The sequence below is a fragment of the Nomascus leucogenys genome, unplaced genomic scaffold (genome assembly GCF_006542625.1).
Source record: "Nomascus leucogenys isolate Asia unplaced genomic scaffold, Asia_NLE_v1 Super-Scaffold_3019, whole genome shotgun sequence".
Lineage (NCBI taxonomy): Eukaryota > Metazoa > Chordata > Mammalia > Primates > Hylobatidae > Nomascus > Nomascus leucogenys.
Genome location: NW_022095789.1, coordinates 1,749,518 through 1,765,002, shown reverse-complemented (window position 1 = coordinate 1,765,002; position 15,485 = coordinate 1,749,518). Strand labels below are relative to the sequence as shown.

Sequence of the window (15,485 nt, the reverse complement as noted above, 5' to 3'; positions counted from 1 at the left end):
TAGCACTTTGGGAGGCCAATGCAGGTGAATTGCTTGAGGTCAGGAGTTCGAGACTAGCCTGGCCCTCTCTGCTCCTTTAGGGAAAAGTCCCTGAAGGTTGTTGTCTTTATTCTGGGGATGGGTTCAGGCTTCCGAGAGCTGGGAGCCAGCGCACAGCATCTTACCTGAGCTGGCTGAATGGGAGAGGAAGAGAGGCTCAGTCAGGACCAGGGAGAGCAGGTCACAGGCAGAGGGGAAGTGAGGAGTCCAGGGGCAACAGGAGCAGATGTGGGGCAGGGACAGTGACCCTGGCAGCCTCACGCCACTGAAGCCAGCCCTCACCTCCTGGTGTGTGGGCCTGGCCCCTGCCAGGCTATGGGAAATACTCCTCCCTGTTTGCATTTCATGAAGGCTGGACACACCCTTTGGGAAACACTGGAGACATGACTGTTCCCAGGGGGGCTAAGAGCTGAAGGTGGGCATCGGGGGCTCTCAAGACCACCACGCACCTCTGCTTACCTGGTAACACAGCAAGCAGCTTGCCCACCTGCTCTTAACGCCGAGGTGTGAATGGGCAAGGTTCCCAGTTTGAGGAACTCTCTTGGGCCACATCCATTCAGCCTAAGAGGCCCCAGAATCATCAAACCTTCTACTTCATCAGATGCTTTCACTTATTTCCCAGGTCATCTGGCTCTTACTGAATTGCTCCCACATTTGACAGCAAAGTCAGTGGAACACATGTTTGAAGGCCGTGCGCAGAAGGGCTGGGCCTCGGGGCACCACCATGTGGTCACCTGGAAGCCCTGCAGCCAGCTCACTTTCTAAGCAGGAACCCCTGGCTGGCCTGGACCAACCCCTCTGTCGCATCCATCACTCTTGGATGCCCAGCTTGCTGCAGGCCATACGGTCCATCTCCAGAGGCTGTGGCAGCCACAGTACAAACCTAGTACAAGAAGTCAAGTGCAGAGGGCTCCGAAGACGCGACAGTCTCCAGGCGCTCTTGCCCTTTCCAGCCCTCATCCATTCGGCACATGCTGACTAAGTGCTTGTGCCTGCCCAGCTCCGATCTGGGCAGCAAGGCGACAGCATGAACTGGGCAGATGTGATCCCAGGGATGTGGTCCCTCTTAGGGAAGTGCCTTGCCGGGGGCTGACAGAAACAGTCCTCGACCCACAAGTAAATAACCACTACCGATGGCAACAGTGCGTGGAAGGAAATAACCAGGAAAAGATGATGGAAACCAATGGGGGAAGGGTGAGGAGACATCTTTGTCTTTGACATCTCTGTTTTTTGTCTGTTTTTTTGAGACAGAGTCTCACTCTGTTGCCCAGGCTGGAGTGCAGTGGCCTGATCTCGGCTCACTGCAACATCTGCCTCCCAGGTTCAAGCAATTCTTCTGCCTCAGCCTCCTGAGTAGCTGGGATTACAGATGCCCGCCACCACACCCAGCTAATATTTGTTTTAGTATAGACGGGTTTTTGCCATGTTGGCCAGGCTGGTCTTGAACTCCTGACCTCAGGTGATCCACCTACCTCGGCCTCCCAAAGTGCTGGGATTACAGGCATGAGCCACCATGCCTGGCCTTGTCTTTGACATCTTTGGATGTCACAGTTGTGGAAGGTTTGTCCAAGGCAGTGGCAATGGAGCTATGCCATGCCGGCTGCAGGAACACAGCCGATGTGAATGTCTAAGGCTGAAGGGAGCTGGCAGCTTGGGGAACTGAGAGGAAAGGGTGGAGCAGAGCATCGTGCCCAAGGGCATTGGAGACTGGCAAGGACTGGGCCATGCAGGAAGGCTGGGCCAGGAGTTGGGATTTCATTCCATGTGCCGTGGGAAGCCCTGGAAAGGGGTTGGGCATTTTGTAAATGCCCCTCTGGCTGGTGGGGTTGGGTGCCCAGGAGAAGGAGTCGGATTAGGAGGCTGTGACGCTGCTGCTGGCATGAAGCAATGATAGCCTGGTGACATGGTGCCAGTAGGGCCCAAGAGAAGTGGTGGGCAGTGTGTTTTAAAGTCTTGTAGATGAGCTTGAGGTGGCCTGTCCCACGAGCAATGAGATCAGTCTCCAGAATGCTGCCGTTCCCACTCTGCCACCCCCTCTGGAGACCATGGATGGTGCCATGGGTTTAGGGTCCTACGGGACTGCCTCTGGCTGGACTACTGCCTCACCAGCCGGGTGATTCAGACACACCACACACCCTCCCGGGGACCTCTGGGGAAGCTCAGTACACATTAGAGCTCTTTCTGTGGTAGGAAGAAAAATGACGTGGCCGAGAAAGGGGGCCTGGGTCGTACCACGGATGAAAGTGCCTTCCCAGCAGCCCCTGCGTGGGATCCACGGGGGTCATGAAGTGCGTATCTCACCTCTGTCTGCCCCAGGTCAGAACAGGACATGACCCTGGGCATGGTAGCCTTTCTGGGCCTCAGTTTCCTCATCTGTAAAATGCACCTAGTGAGGTTGCAGCAGGGGTTACATGAAATGGTCTGGGGAATGCATTCAGTGGAGCTGCCGGTGCATGAGGAGTGCTCAGCGAGGGAGTGATGGTTACTCTTACAGCCCCTCCTTCATCTCATCTGGGCTGCACCTCACGCCAGTCCCCAGTGCTCTGCTCTCAGGACCTCAGGCTCTCAGAATAATAATCCCAGCCTGAGCTTCCCTGGAGGCAGCTTGGACATGAGTGTGAGGAAAGGCAGCAAAAGCTGGGAGGAGCAGACAAAGACAGAGCTTTCTCCAGCCACTGTCAAGTTCAAGGGTGTTGACGCTTTTGACTCAGTGAGCTATACACAAATATCCAATGGTGTGAAAGAGCCCAGGGTGAGAGGTCAGTCTCCCTGCTGCTCCTGCCCTCTGGCCATTCGGCCCCCCTACTCAGAAGCAACCCTGATGACCACTTCCTTGCACCCACACCTAGAGATGCCCTGTTTATACAAACAGAAGTCTACAGATCATTTTTACTACATGCCATTCTATACCCTTTTAAAATGCAGCAATACACCCTGGAGATAGTTCCATATCAGAACTTACGAACATTACCTTTTTTCATGGCTGCATAGTATTCCATTTGCAGCTGCACCCATCCTCTATTTAATCAGTTCCATCTGTGCCATTTCTAATACTTTTACTATCTCAACACTTCTGTGATGAGGACTGTTTTTATACCCCATCCTTTTACATATGTGTTAACATAGCTGCAGAATACATTTCTAGGAGGATAATTGCTGTGGCAATTGGCACATGCATTTTAAATCTTAGTAAGTATTGCCAGATCACTCTCTAGAGAGAAGGTTCCAATTTATCCTCTCACCAGTGTGTGAGGTGACTGTCCTCATTGCCCTTCACACAGTAGGTCATGAGATATTTTTTAAATTTTTTAATCTGATATTGTAATTTTAACCTTCATTTCTTTTATTATGAATGAAGATTAGCACTTGTAGCTACAAAAGTTAATCCTCGTTCATAATCCAGATATTTCAGGGCTATTTGTATTTTCTGTCCTGTGATCTCTTCATTCATATCTTTGGATATCTTGTTTCTACTAGGTTGCTGATGTTTTGAGAGATGTTTTGTAGGAATGTTTGTAGGTCAAAATATCTAGCCTTTGTGACATGAGTTAGATGTATGTTTCCCAGGTTGGCTTTGTTTTTGAGCCAGAGTCTCACTCTGTCACTGAGGCCGGGGTGCAGTGGTGTGATCTCGGCCCACTGCAACCTCTGCCTCCCAGGTTCAAGCAATTGTCCTGCCTCAGCCTCCCAAGTGACTGGGATCACAAGCACACGCCAGCACACCCGGCTAATTGGTTTTTTAGTTTTTTGTTTTTTGTTTTGTTTTGTTTTGTTGTATTTTTAATAAAGACAGGGTTTCACCATGTTGGCCAGGCTGATCTCAAACTCCTGACCTCAAGTGATCTGCCTGCCTCAGCCTCCCAAAGTGCTGGGATTATAGGCGTGAGCCACCGCACACGGCCTAGGTTGGCCTTTGACTTTGCTTCCAAGGCTTTTTGCCTTGCAGACATTTTTTGGGTTTCTGTGGTTGGATCGGACCCTCTCTTTTATGGCTTCTGGATTATGAACCATAGCTGGAAAAGTCTGCCCTCTCCAAGGCTGGAAAGGAATGTTCTCACGTTTTCTTCTAGGATTTTTATGGTTTTCTTAACATGTAAAATCATTGATCCTTTTGGAATTCATCCTGGTTGATGCTGAGGCAGGGATCTAATTTCATTTTTTCGTGATAACTAGTGGTTATAACACATGCCCCCCTACTGTTTCCAAAGGCTCAGGTGTGGGGCACTGGGGAGGGAGCTCGGTAGTGATCTGGGGAGGCAGATCACCACGTGGAAGGCACCACTGGGTTCGGGCCTTTGTCTTAGGAACAAGACAGTGAGGAGGGAAGTGTCAGGATCAGATCTGCATTTTGAGAAATATGACCCTGGCCCCAGAATGGGAGACTGGGGTGGTGACGGGGTGTCATTCTTGAAGCCATCTCTGATCCCAGGTGCACCCACCTCATTGCTAGTCGGTTCCAGCCCCTGGGTCACCAGCCCTCTCTCCCACAGTACTTCTGGGTGAATTCCTATGAATCCTGATAGCCACATAGAAGCCCCTTACACAGCCTGGCCTCTGGACTCCGTGGCCTCCTTTCCTCTGATAGGCTTGGCCTCCTCTGACCACAGCCTCTCCCTCCAGAGGTCTTGCCCGATATAAATGCAGCATCCACAAATTCTCAGTTCACAAATTCCAGCCCATTCCCTCTCCCTGACCCCCACAACCCTTCCATCTCCAGCCTTCAGATCCATGGATCCCAGCCCCTTGCCCCTTGTCCCTCTAGCTGGAATCCTGCCGGCTGCCCCATGCCAGACCTCCCTGCTCCTCTCTCCTCCCTCGTTCTTACTCAGCAAAAGCCTCACCCCAGACTGAACCCAGTCCCCTCCACATGCTCCACTCCAGTGCGTGCAGATTACCCAGCTGGAGAGAAACGCCCCCAGCCCCCGAGGCCCTTTCTGCCACCTGGCTGAGGCCCCATCGTCCAATCCACTCAGCCTCTTCCGCTCAGTCCCCGAACACCTCCTGCACCATCATCACCTGAGGCTGACGGCCTCGCTTCCTGCTTCACTGGGAGAGTTGGCATGATCAGAAAAGAACTTGCCTGAACTCCCACCTCCATGGCACATGCCTAGCAGCACCAGGCACTCTTCCTCCTGCCATCTCCACAGATGGACTGTCCAGGCCCCCATCTGTGCCAGCGCCAGGAGCCAGCCCTTCTCACCTCCTCAAGGACGTTGCTCCAGGAATCTCCCCTCCTCCCCCACGCCGAATCCTCTCTCTCTGCTGGACCACTCTCATCCCACAAACACGTGGCCATGTCTCTCATCCTAAAGAATACCCATCTCCAGGCCCCACTCCCACAAAGCAACTGTTCACTTCCTCCCCTTTGCAGCAGAGCTCCTCAAAAGCACCCGCTGTCCACATCCCTCAACCCCCCCTCTCCCTTCTCTCTGAACCCTCTCCCATCCCTCAACCCCCTTCTCTCTGAAGCCCTCTCCCATCCCTCAACCCCTTCTCTCTGAAGCCCTCTCCCATCCCTCAACCCCCTTCTCTCTGAAGCCCTCTCCCATCCCTCACCCCCCCTCCCCCCCCCCCCCCCCCCCCCCCCCCCCCCCCCCCCCCCCATCCCCAACCCCCTTCTCTCTGAAGCCCTCTCCCATCCCTCAGCCCCCTTCTTCTGAACCTCTCCCATCCCTCACCCCCTTCTCTCTGAAGCCCTCTCCCATCCCTCAGCCCCCTTCTCTCTGAAACCCTCTCCCATCCCTCAACCCCCTTCTCTCTGAAGCCCTCTCCACATCCCTCAACCCCCTTCTCTCTGAAGCCCTCTCCCATCAGACCCCCTCCTGTCACTCCCTGGACATGCCTCTGCATTGCTACGTCCAGTTCCTGGTCTTCTTACTTGACCCATCAGCAGGGCAATTACTTCATCCTGTGCACAGGCGATTGCTCCCTCCTGAGACACTTTCTCTGCTTCGCTTCCAGAACTTCTTGATCTTCTCTTTAACTTCCAGCAGTGCCACGTGTGCCAAGCTTCTGACCCCTTCAGCCAAGCCTGCCCCATTACTATCTCCCCACCTCTGTTGACGGCAGCCCCATCCTTCCAGTTGCTGAAGCCAAAACTAGGGAAATCCTCTTGGCTGTGCTGTCGGAATCAATCCAGAACCCAACCACATCCACCACTTCCACTGCCACCGCCAGCTGTGAGCCACTGTCCTCTCTCCTACTGCAGCATGCAGTAGCCTCCGGGTTCTACCCCTGCCACCCCACACGGGGATCTTTAAAATATGAGCCAAGTCTCACCCTCTCTCTGCTCAAGGCCCTACCCAACTGCCCCACCTCATTGCCCCTCTAAAGCCACCTCCCACTATTTCTTGCTGTGAGGGAGAGAGCAGAGAAAGTGCAGGAATAGAAGGGGGTGTGCGACCAAGGGATGGCTTTGCCAGCCGAGGAATTAGAGCATGTTTCAGAGCTGTTGGGCAGGACTTGCGTGAGAGGGCAAGTGTGGCTAAGATCCAGAGGGACCGAGGATGGAGCCAGGCTCTGGGCAATACAGAGGGGACAGTGGCCTAATTGAAGGTGGGTCAATTCTTCCGAGTTAACCTGAAGGCATGGAGAGGAGGGCAGGTGCAGGAGCAGGTGTGGGCACAGGTGCAAGTGCTGGTGCAGGAACAGATCGAGAGGGAGGTGCAGGTGGAAAGGCAGGTACAGGTATAGGCATAGTTGCAGATGCAGGTGCAGGCACGGGGGAGGTACAGATGCAGGCACAGGCTGAGGTGCAGGTCCAGGCACAGGTACAGGCACAGATGTATACAACCAGTGTTGGAAAGGCGATGGCGAACCTATCCAGCAGCTTTTGTTTGCTTTGGAAAATAGGAATCAAGGTCATTGGCTGACAGGAGTCAGCTCAATGGGATGTCCAAGTTGCCAGCATCTTGCTCTGCTCCGCCCTGATCTAGACTTGGGGAAAGCACTGTCCCCCATGTCATCATTCTGGGATGAGTACATCAGTGTTCCAAGCCAAAAATTCTTGTCATCTCTCTCCTTCCTCTATGCACCACTACCGTGTGAGCCCCATCTCTCCCCTGACTAACGTCTTCTGACTCTCCACTCCCCCCTCACCCACCAGCACCTGCATGGGGACACGTCAGCGCATCTCCAGGTGCATTCTTGTCCCTCCCCATTGCTCCTCCTTGCAGAACCCTTTGCTGACTCCCCTTCACCCTTAGAACCAAGCCCCCGAGACCATGACATGGAAACAAACCCCCGGGCTTGGCTGGCCCTGCCTTCTCCGGCCCTCCCTCTGCTGCAGCAGCCTTCACTTCTGGCTCCTCCAAAGCCCATGATCTTGGCATGTTCTGAGCTTGTCCATCTCTGCAACACTCCTCCCTCCTCTTTTCTCACCCTCTGGACTCAGCCTGGCCTCTCCCTGTGTAATGTCCTCTTAAGGATCTGTCTGCTTAGTCAGCATTTATGAGTCAGCATTCATGAGTCAGGGCTCTTGCCTCTTGCACTCACTAGTGGTCCCGTTAGTTACCCCCATGACTCCTGGCTCATAGTTGGGACGTATGAATCGTGCTGGCCGCTGACTGCCGGGTGCTGCCTCCCGGTGTGGCCTCATTCTCGAGTGAGGTTGGGGGTCTGGTTTGGCAGCTGTGTGGCTTAGTGCACAGAGCCTAGGGTTGGTAGAGTTGGGAGACCTCCTTCCATCCAGCATGTGCTCGCTCCACCCCAATCAACGATGTGGGCCCACACAAGTGGCTGCTCTGTGAGCCTCTGCGTTACCAGCTGTCCGATGGAGATGTTCATCAGACCTCTCACAAAAGATGGTTGGGAAGGTCAAATGCAATAATGAGTACGCAACATGCTTTGCAAGCTGTGAGGTGAAGCCCCTGTGGGCCTCGTAAGGGGTTCTCTGTGAGCCCTCGTCTGGTAGCAAGCCTCAGCCGCAGCCCCAGGCCCTGCTCCTCCTCATGCATTTCTAACCCTGGAGCTGGGCAGCAGGAGCCCCCTCCCCCAACAAGCCTGTTCAGCCACACCCATTTGCCATTCCTGCCAGTATTCTCTCTGTCCAAAATGTGTGCTCCCCCAGTCTGCCCTCAATACAAACAAACCATCACTCAGGAGCACCAGAGCTCGTCCTTTAAGTAGGAACAAGTTCCGATTCCTACTCAGTGCCGGAACCCAGAGCCACCTGGTGACATGAATGCATGCACCCATGCGTATGGGAATTGTCACCACCACCCCTGTGACCATCCCGGCCCCTCCAAGGGCAAAGGTGCTCCTTCTGCTCTGCCCCCAGCTTCAGGCCGTGGCAGGAAACAGCCATGGCAGCATCAAAGCCTTCCAGGGAGAGGTGGCCAGGAGCCATGCTGAGGATAGGCAAGGGGACTCTGCCTTCCACGCTGACTGTGGCTTCTCTGCTTGTGTTTTGCAGGTCCTCCAGTAAGTGTCCTGGACTGTGCTGTCTGCTTCTGAAAGATAAGATGTTTGGTTCTCTCTCTGTTGCAATTCCATGAACATAATTTTGGTTAGGGAGGTGTGTCCTCAAAAAAAAATCAGTCCTATTAAAAAGTGGCCAGGTGCGGTGGCTCACACCTGGAATCCCAGCGCTTTTGGAGGCCAAGGTGGACAGATCACTTGAGGTCAGGAGTTCGAGACCAGCCTGGCCAACATAGTGAGACCTCGTCTCTACTAAAAATACAAAAATTAGCCAGGCGTGGTGGCGGGTGCCTGTAACCCCAGCTACTCGGGAAATCGAGGCACGAAAAATGGCTTGAACCCAGGAGGCAGAGGTTGCAGTGAGTCGAGATTGCACCACTGCACTCCAGCCTGGGCAACAGACAGAACAAGACTCCGCCTCAAAAACAAAAACAAAAAACTCATATGTTTGGGGGGAAAAAATCAGTCATAACAGGAGTCATGTTATATTTTAATTTGTAGATGAATGCAGGCACAGAATTCCACAGGCTTGACCTGTTCACTGGAACGTTCTGTGACCATTTTCCTAGCAAGAGAGCCAGCGCATAAGCCTGGCTGTTCGTCGCCAAATCTTGGGCTCACCATGGTACACAGAAATGCTAGCACCACGCCCATAGTTTTAAAATGCTCTGTGACAGTTGATGTTTCTAAACGCTTCAGTGTCCCGTGCTTTGGCAGAAAGGGCTGTAGTCCCAGGGGCAGTTGTCCCGGAAATAAGTCGGGCTTGACCACTAGACCCTGGGGTTCATTTTTCTTCTTTGCCAGAATGTGGATCAGACAGCTGAGACCTTGTGAGCACACCTGGCTGGTGAGGGCGTTGCACTGGAGCAGGAGGAAAATGTCACTGCATTTGTGAGGGGTGTGAAGGGTATGAGGGAAGCACTGGGCGGCTCCCTTGAACTTCTCTTGGCCGGCCAGAGGCAGCTTTGAATGCAGGGGATTGCAAGTGGCCCTAGAAATCCCATTCATTCTCCAGGGCAAAGGATGCGCCTGCCTTTGATTCATGCTGTCAGTTTCTCAGAGCCCGGTGAATCCCAATTAATCCACTCAAGAAGCACACTGACAGTCAGCCAGAGCCAAAATCAACCTTCTCAAGGAATTCCTTTCAGATGAGCCATTTTATTTTTTACTTCCATGTACCATGATTTGTTTCCCGATCAGCGCCCTTCGGAATCTGGGCTTCTCGGTGCATGTAGCCCCACTGTGAGCCAAGCAAGCCAGCAGGATTGTGTTGATTTACTGGCTTCAGGCGATGTTTGACAGCTGAGTTCTTCCTGGCTGTCTCAGGGAGGATAGCGTGTGTGAACTTGCTGAAGTACCTAACGCCGGGGGCTATAGAGTGTTTTGTTTTTTTTTTTAACTTGGCAGTTAAAATATTAAATGAATTAAACAAATGCAGAAATTCTCAAGCTGCAACCTGGAAGGGTCTGACCTGGGAGATGGGTGCCCAAGTGTGGAACACAGGCAGGGTGGTCACTGCTCCAGGGTCCGGAACTAGGGGGCAGAGAAGCATCCAGCCACAGTGAACACCCCCCATATTCCTGGCTTCTAAGGCTCTGTTTCTTGGTTCACCCCATCCCAGTGGCAACTGAGAGGAAACAGGCTCTCTTCCAGGCCTCTCTGCAGGCCCAGTTCAAGGAGGATTTTCAGTTCGTGGTTGGGTCATGTGGCTGTGGCTCCACCCTCCAGAACCCCATGTCCCCACATGGCATTTACCCTATGCCCGGCCAGCATGGGGAGGACACACATGCGACTGTGCCTGGGGCCCTGATGAAGCCCTGAGGCTCCTGGTCCCTCCAGCCTGGCCCTCTGAGGCAGGAAAGGGCTGCTCTGCCCCCAAGACCCCTGGAGCCCTTGAGTCCTCCCCCTGCAGAGCAAGTCACCAACCAGCTGTCAGGGGGCGGGTTGGGGGCTGGGCCCTGATTGAGCTCTAAGTGTTGCCATATGGTTTCTGCCGAAAGTCTGATTATTAATGACATATTAATTACCACAGGGGCAATCAGGACGAGATGGCTACCCGGTAATTTGTCATTTATTTTTTGCTCTCTTTGCCCTTTTCTCTTAAACCAATATTCTCTCCCTGAGCCTTGATTTAACTCTGTCTGCGCTCCTGTCTCCTCCTCTGCTCCTCAGCAGCCGTGATCTTTCTGTGGAGGGGATTAGCATGAGCTCCGGGGAGGTAAAGGCTGCACAGATCTCCAGGACTGCCCTGGAGGCAAGGCAGAGCACCTCGAGCAGGTGTCTGGGTGGCACTGAATCCACCTACCACTGCTTCTTCAGTAAGCCCAGCCAAGAGCTAACAGTCCAGCCCCTGCACTGTGGCGTGCTCCACTGGAGGGCTGGGCCTCTTCCCAGTGGGCGGAGGACTCCCTGTCCCAGCCACCGCTCCTTGTCATCACTCCATAACAGGAGACTGGCTGGTTTGGCTGTGGTGTCATCCCTTGGCAGATCTCTTAAAATTAACCCAAAAGTTAGTGCATTCTTGGAATAGATGTCCTAGCCCAGGCCAAGTGAGCAGCACGTCAGCAGCAAGATGCAGTGTTGCTGTGCCGCTGTCAGGTTCTGCGCGGGGGTCGAGGGTCGTGGCAGCGGCATCTGGAGGTCCTGGGATGTCAGAAAGAGCAGGGGGACCCCAGCAGAAGAAGAGATTGGCAGAGCCGTCAAGGGAGGGGCAGATTTGTTCTGTGCCTCCAGGGCAGGAAGATGCAGGGAGGGAAATGCTGGCTGATTCGGGGCAGATCTGTGCAGTCAGGACGGCCGGCAATAGAGAGCGGTGGCCCCTGGTCCTGCAGTGGAGGAGAGGAGTCCAGCCCCAGCACCAGGGAGACTTGATGTGGGTCCACTCTGCTTCCTCTTGGCCAAGTGACCTTAGAGAAGGCGCTCACCTTCTCTGAGCTTTAATATCCTGCTCTGTGAATGCAGAGATGAAGGCACAAAATGTGTCACAAACCCAGCCCTCCAGGACTTGGTGGTAACTCTGGGGAACGTTGACTTCATGCCAGAGTGGCCCCGTGCTGGGCTGAGTCAAGTTTGGCATCTCCCAGGCAGTCGGGGCAGCTTCCCCAGCAACGAGCAGCCTGGCCTCTCAGACTCTGCGGAAGTAAGAATGAAATGTGAAAACCAGCTGGGACCCACCCTCATCCCATGGCGCACCTGGGGTTAGGGCCCTGCCGCAGTCCCCAGCTGCTCTTCTGATTGGGCAGGGGTCAGGCTCCTGTCTCCTGCGCACGGCAGCCCAGACCTTTGGGCGTCCAGCGTCTTGGGGAAGCACAGGCTTTCACTGGAAAGTTCAGCCCTGAGTCTTGGCATTATTTGCTGTACCGGTACCAGCTCAGGAGGACCGGAGACTAACAGAAGCACTCCTGGCATGACCCAGTTCCCTTCACCCCAGGTTACTCTGTATTCACAGGTCCAGAGGGGAGAGGGTGGGCAGTGGGTGAGCGGTCTCCTCCCCTTCTTCTCCATTGTTTCCTCTGAGCAAAGTGACCCAGTGGTCCATTCCCCACCAGCCTCGAGCATCAGAGAGGATGTTGCCTGCTGACCCTGGGGAGGGGCAGGGGGCTTGTTCTCAGCCACACCAGAGCAGGTGCCAGGGTCTGCGTCCCACAGAAGCCTCTTCTCCCTCACTCCTTCCTCCCAGGACGCAGTTGGGTGGGGTGGGAAGCTGGCCCTGTGGCCGACAGGCAGGAGGCTGGGTGTAGATTAAGTAGCTGGGCATAGCTGGGCATGATTCTCATCTCTGCAGCTTACTCGCTGTGAAGCCTTGGGAAAGGAAAGCCCCTTGGCTCAGAGCACCCAGAACACGAGTCAGGGCAAACCCGGGGCTGCTGTCCCTGGGGCCATGACAGGACTGTCGGGAATTAAAGATGAAGTTGAGTGTGGGGGTGGCATCGGGCTCCCTCACACCTGGGCCTGGCCTGGAGAAGGGGCGCTGTGACTGTCGGGGCTGGGAACGGAGAGATGGATGTGTGTGGAGCCCCGCAGGTGTCCCTCAGGCTTGACGCTGGGAGCTTTCTTGGAAGGAGGAGAGCTGGGGTCCAGCAAGCCCCCACTTGCTGTGTGTAGGCAGCTCTGGCAGCCGTGCCCCTGGTCCTACCAGCAGCTCCCCAATCGCTGGGAAGCCTGAGCAGGCTGGGCCTGGTGAGGGGTGAGGGGACCCTGTCAAAGTCTCCAGGAAGCTGGTGTCACAGCCCGTGATGGCCTTCTTCCTGAGGTCACCCAGCCCCAGCTTACACGCAGACCCCCATTTCCACACAGAGGCAGGCGTCTTCCCCGGGTGGGCTGGATTCAGGGCGTTCATGTGGCCAGCACCAGTATCAAGACCAGCTATGCTCATTCTCACCCCGCCACCCGGGCCATTCCTTCCGTGAGACCCACAGGGTGGGGCAGACACCCCGCTCGGCTTCCCCATTCGAGGAAGGGGAGGACCTTCTGCAGGCTCCTAGGGCCCAGTCCTGCGCGGAAATTCCTATCTCTTGGCCTGTGGAGGACAGGAGGGCTCTGCCCGGCTCTCAGCCTGGGGTATATTTGCAGATGGCTGCATGTGGTCGTCCCAGAGGCTGGGGTGACTGCCTCGTGCTGAAGGGCCTGGGCCACCTCAGAGGCCCCTCATGTGCAGAGGATCACCATGGCTTTGAGTCAGTCACCTGTGTGGACTTGGGCAGGCTACTGGCCCTCTTGGGCCTGGGGAGATCACACCTGCAGAGCGGGGGTTAACTGAGTGTGAGACACGGAGGCCGTGTCCGGTCCTGTGTGTGGCAGCCCTTCCATAAATATCGCTGTCTTTCTTTATCGTTGACAGTCTCAATAGAAGAAAAGATGGTTTCAGAAATCATTCCAATCTACTCAGTATAAATTTGCAATATTTGGAAAGAAAAAACTTTGAGAATGGTCGGTTTTAGAAAAAGGGGTTTTTTTTGGTTTGTTTTTATGTTGTTTGGTTTTTGTCTTTTTTTTTTTTTTTTGTAGCTTAGTAAACTTCAGGACCAGCCTCAGGGAGGACTTACTTTTTTTCTCTTTGTGCCAGTATCTTATCACTTTCTAAGAGCAAGGATAGAGTCTGGCAGGGGGCGCTGGTGGAGACTGTCAGTGCTTTTCTGGATTAACTCAGGCCGCCTCCCTCAGCTGAAACCAGGTCCACATGTGGACCTGATAGGAGTGGCTGGAGGACACGGGGCATAGGGGCCACCCACATCTGTGGGGCAGGTTGTGGACCTGCGGAAGTCAGAGCCGACAAGGGCCTGGCTCGCCCCGTCCATGCCCTCCATGTACAGAGGCTGGCCTGTCCTCTCTGCTCCCAAGGATTCATTACCAGCCTCTTCCGATTACAACAAAAAGCATGTTTGTTGTAAAACATTTGGACAACAGAGAAAAACACAAGGAAAAAGCATCTCTAATTCTACCACTCACAGGTAAGTCCTCTAATCGTGGTGGTTGTTCTAGTATTTCTTATATCCAAGTTTGCTTTTGTATTTATTGCTTTAAAAATAGAATTACAAGTGCCTTCTTAGCGCAGTAGGCAGCACGTCAGTCTCATAATCTAAAATACAGTTACATTGGACATACTTTTTTGTACTATTTTTTTCACTAAATATAGCATGAGACTTTTCCACATCATTAAAAATCCTTAGAGAATGTAATGGCTACATTGTATTTGATCTGATATATCATTTATTTAACTAGTCTCAAAGTTAAATTATTTATATTGACAATTTTTCACCCTTACAGTCAACATCCTGGGAATAAATATAGCTTATTTCCATGATTATCTCCTTAGAATAAATGATTAAAAGTGGAATTGCTGCACCAAAGGGTTTGCACATATTTAAGGTTTTTGATGTGTATTGCCAAATTGCCCTCCAGGAGACTGTACTAATTTACATTCCCACCAACAATGAATAAATGCTGTCTATTTCCCCAAATGCTGGCCAACTGTGGGTATTATACTTTTAAAACTATGCCAATATGAGTTTTAAAATATATGCATATATGTATGAATATTGTTTTAATTTAGGGCATATTTTAATTAGAAGTAGTCAGAGATTAAACTAGTTTTGATAAGGTTTGTGTAATCCTGTCACCTCGTGGTAAAGGTTGGAATTGCAGGCATAGAGTTTAAAGAGGAAATCACCCGTGTTTAAGAGCTTTTGGATCCCAGCTGGTCCAGGGACAGAAGACGTCATGGAATCAACAGCATAGGGATAATTCTTAACTCAGAACATTGTGAATCAAAGGTTGGGCCTTCAGAGGAGCCCTAGGCACAGCACTCTTGCATTTTGGGGTAGTAATCAGTACTTATGTTGATAAAGTGATTTTGCCATCTCAGAAATAGGAGGCTTGTCTGTGTTCAACAAATCTGGTGGGTGTCATACCCTGGCCTGGGCACTGGGGTGGCACAAAGATGGATCAGGCCCAGTCACAGTCTTTAGAGAACCATATGGGAACGGGAGTTTGCCCTGGGATAGAGAGGAATGAATAATTAGAAGCTCAATGTCATCTTCCTGGAGGTATCTTGTTTATCACAAGTCCTTTTTCCTTCTCTAAACTGTGGCTTCTGACTAAGATGAAACCATCTGTCACTCGTGCAGGGCTTAATCTTGCCTGAACTTTGACTTTTACACAGAAAACATTAGACTTTCTCATCATCTCCTATTTACAATGTCACAATGTTTGCTCTTCCTCTTCTTTGGTAGTTTGTCTTAACTCTTAACATTAAGCTTTAGTGACTTTCTGGTTTGTTTTGCACATTCAGAAAGCTATTTAAACATTTCTTAGATATCATTTAGTGTACTTAAAAGAGAATAAAACAAGGATGTGATGAGAGTGTTGGCTGGGTGAATGGACAGGTATATTTTGGATTAAATAATCAGAAGGTTCTTGAGGAAAGTAACCTTGAAGTGAGATTTAAATGATGAAAAAGCTCCAGAGATCTTGGGGGAGATCCCGGCAGAGGAAAAAACAAGTGCACAGGTCATGAAGTTGGAGCAAGC

The 15,485-nt window shown here is 52.5% G+C and overlaps 1 protein-coding gene across 1 annotated transcript in view; it reads left to right on the top strand.

Moving 5' to 3' along the window:
• Positions 1–15,485, top strand: part of COL23A1 (collagen type XXIII alpha 1 chain) — a 348,083-nt gene that overhangs the window by 285,277 nt on the left and 47,321 nt on the right. Inside the window, exons 4-5 of the mRNA XM_030808513.1 lie at positions 8,453–8,460; positions 10,490–10,516. Of these exons, the coding sequence (XP_030664373.1) occupies positions 8,453–8,460; positions 10,490–10,516 (35 nt within the window). The remainder of the gene's footprint in view (positions 1–8,452; positions 8,461–10,489; positions 10,517–15,485) is intronic.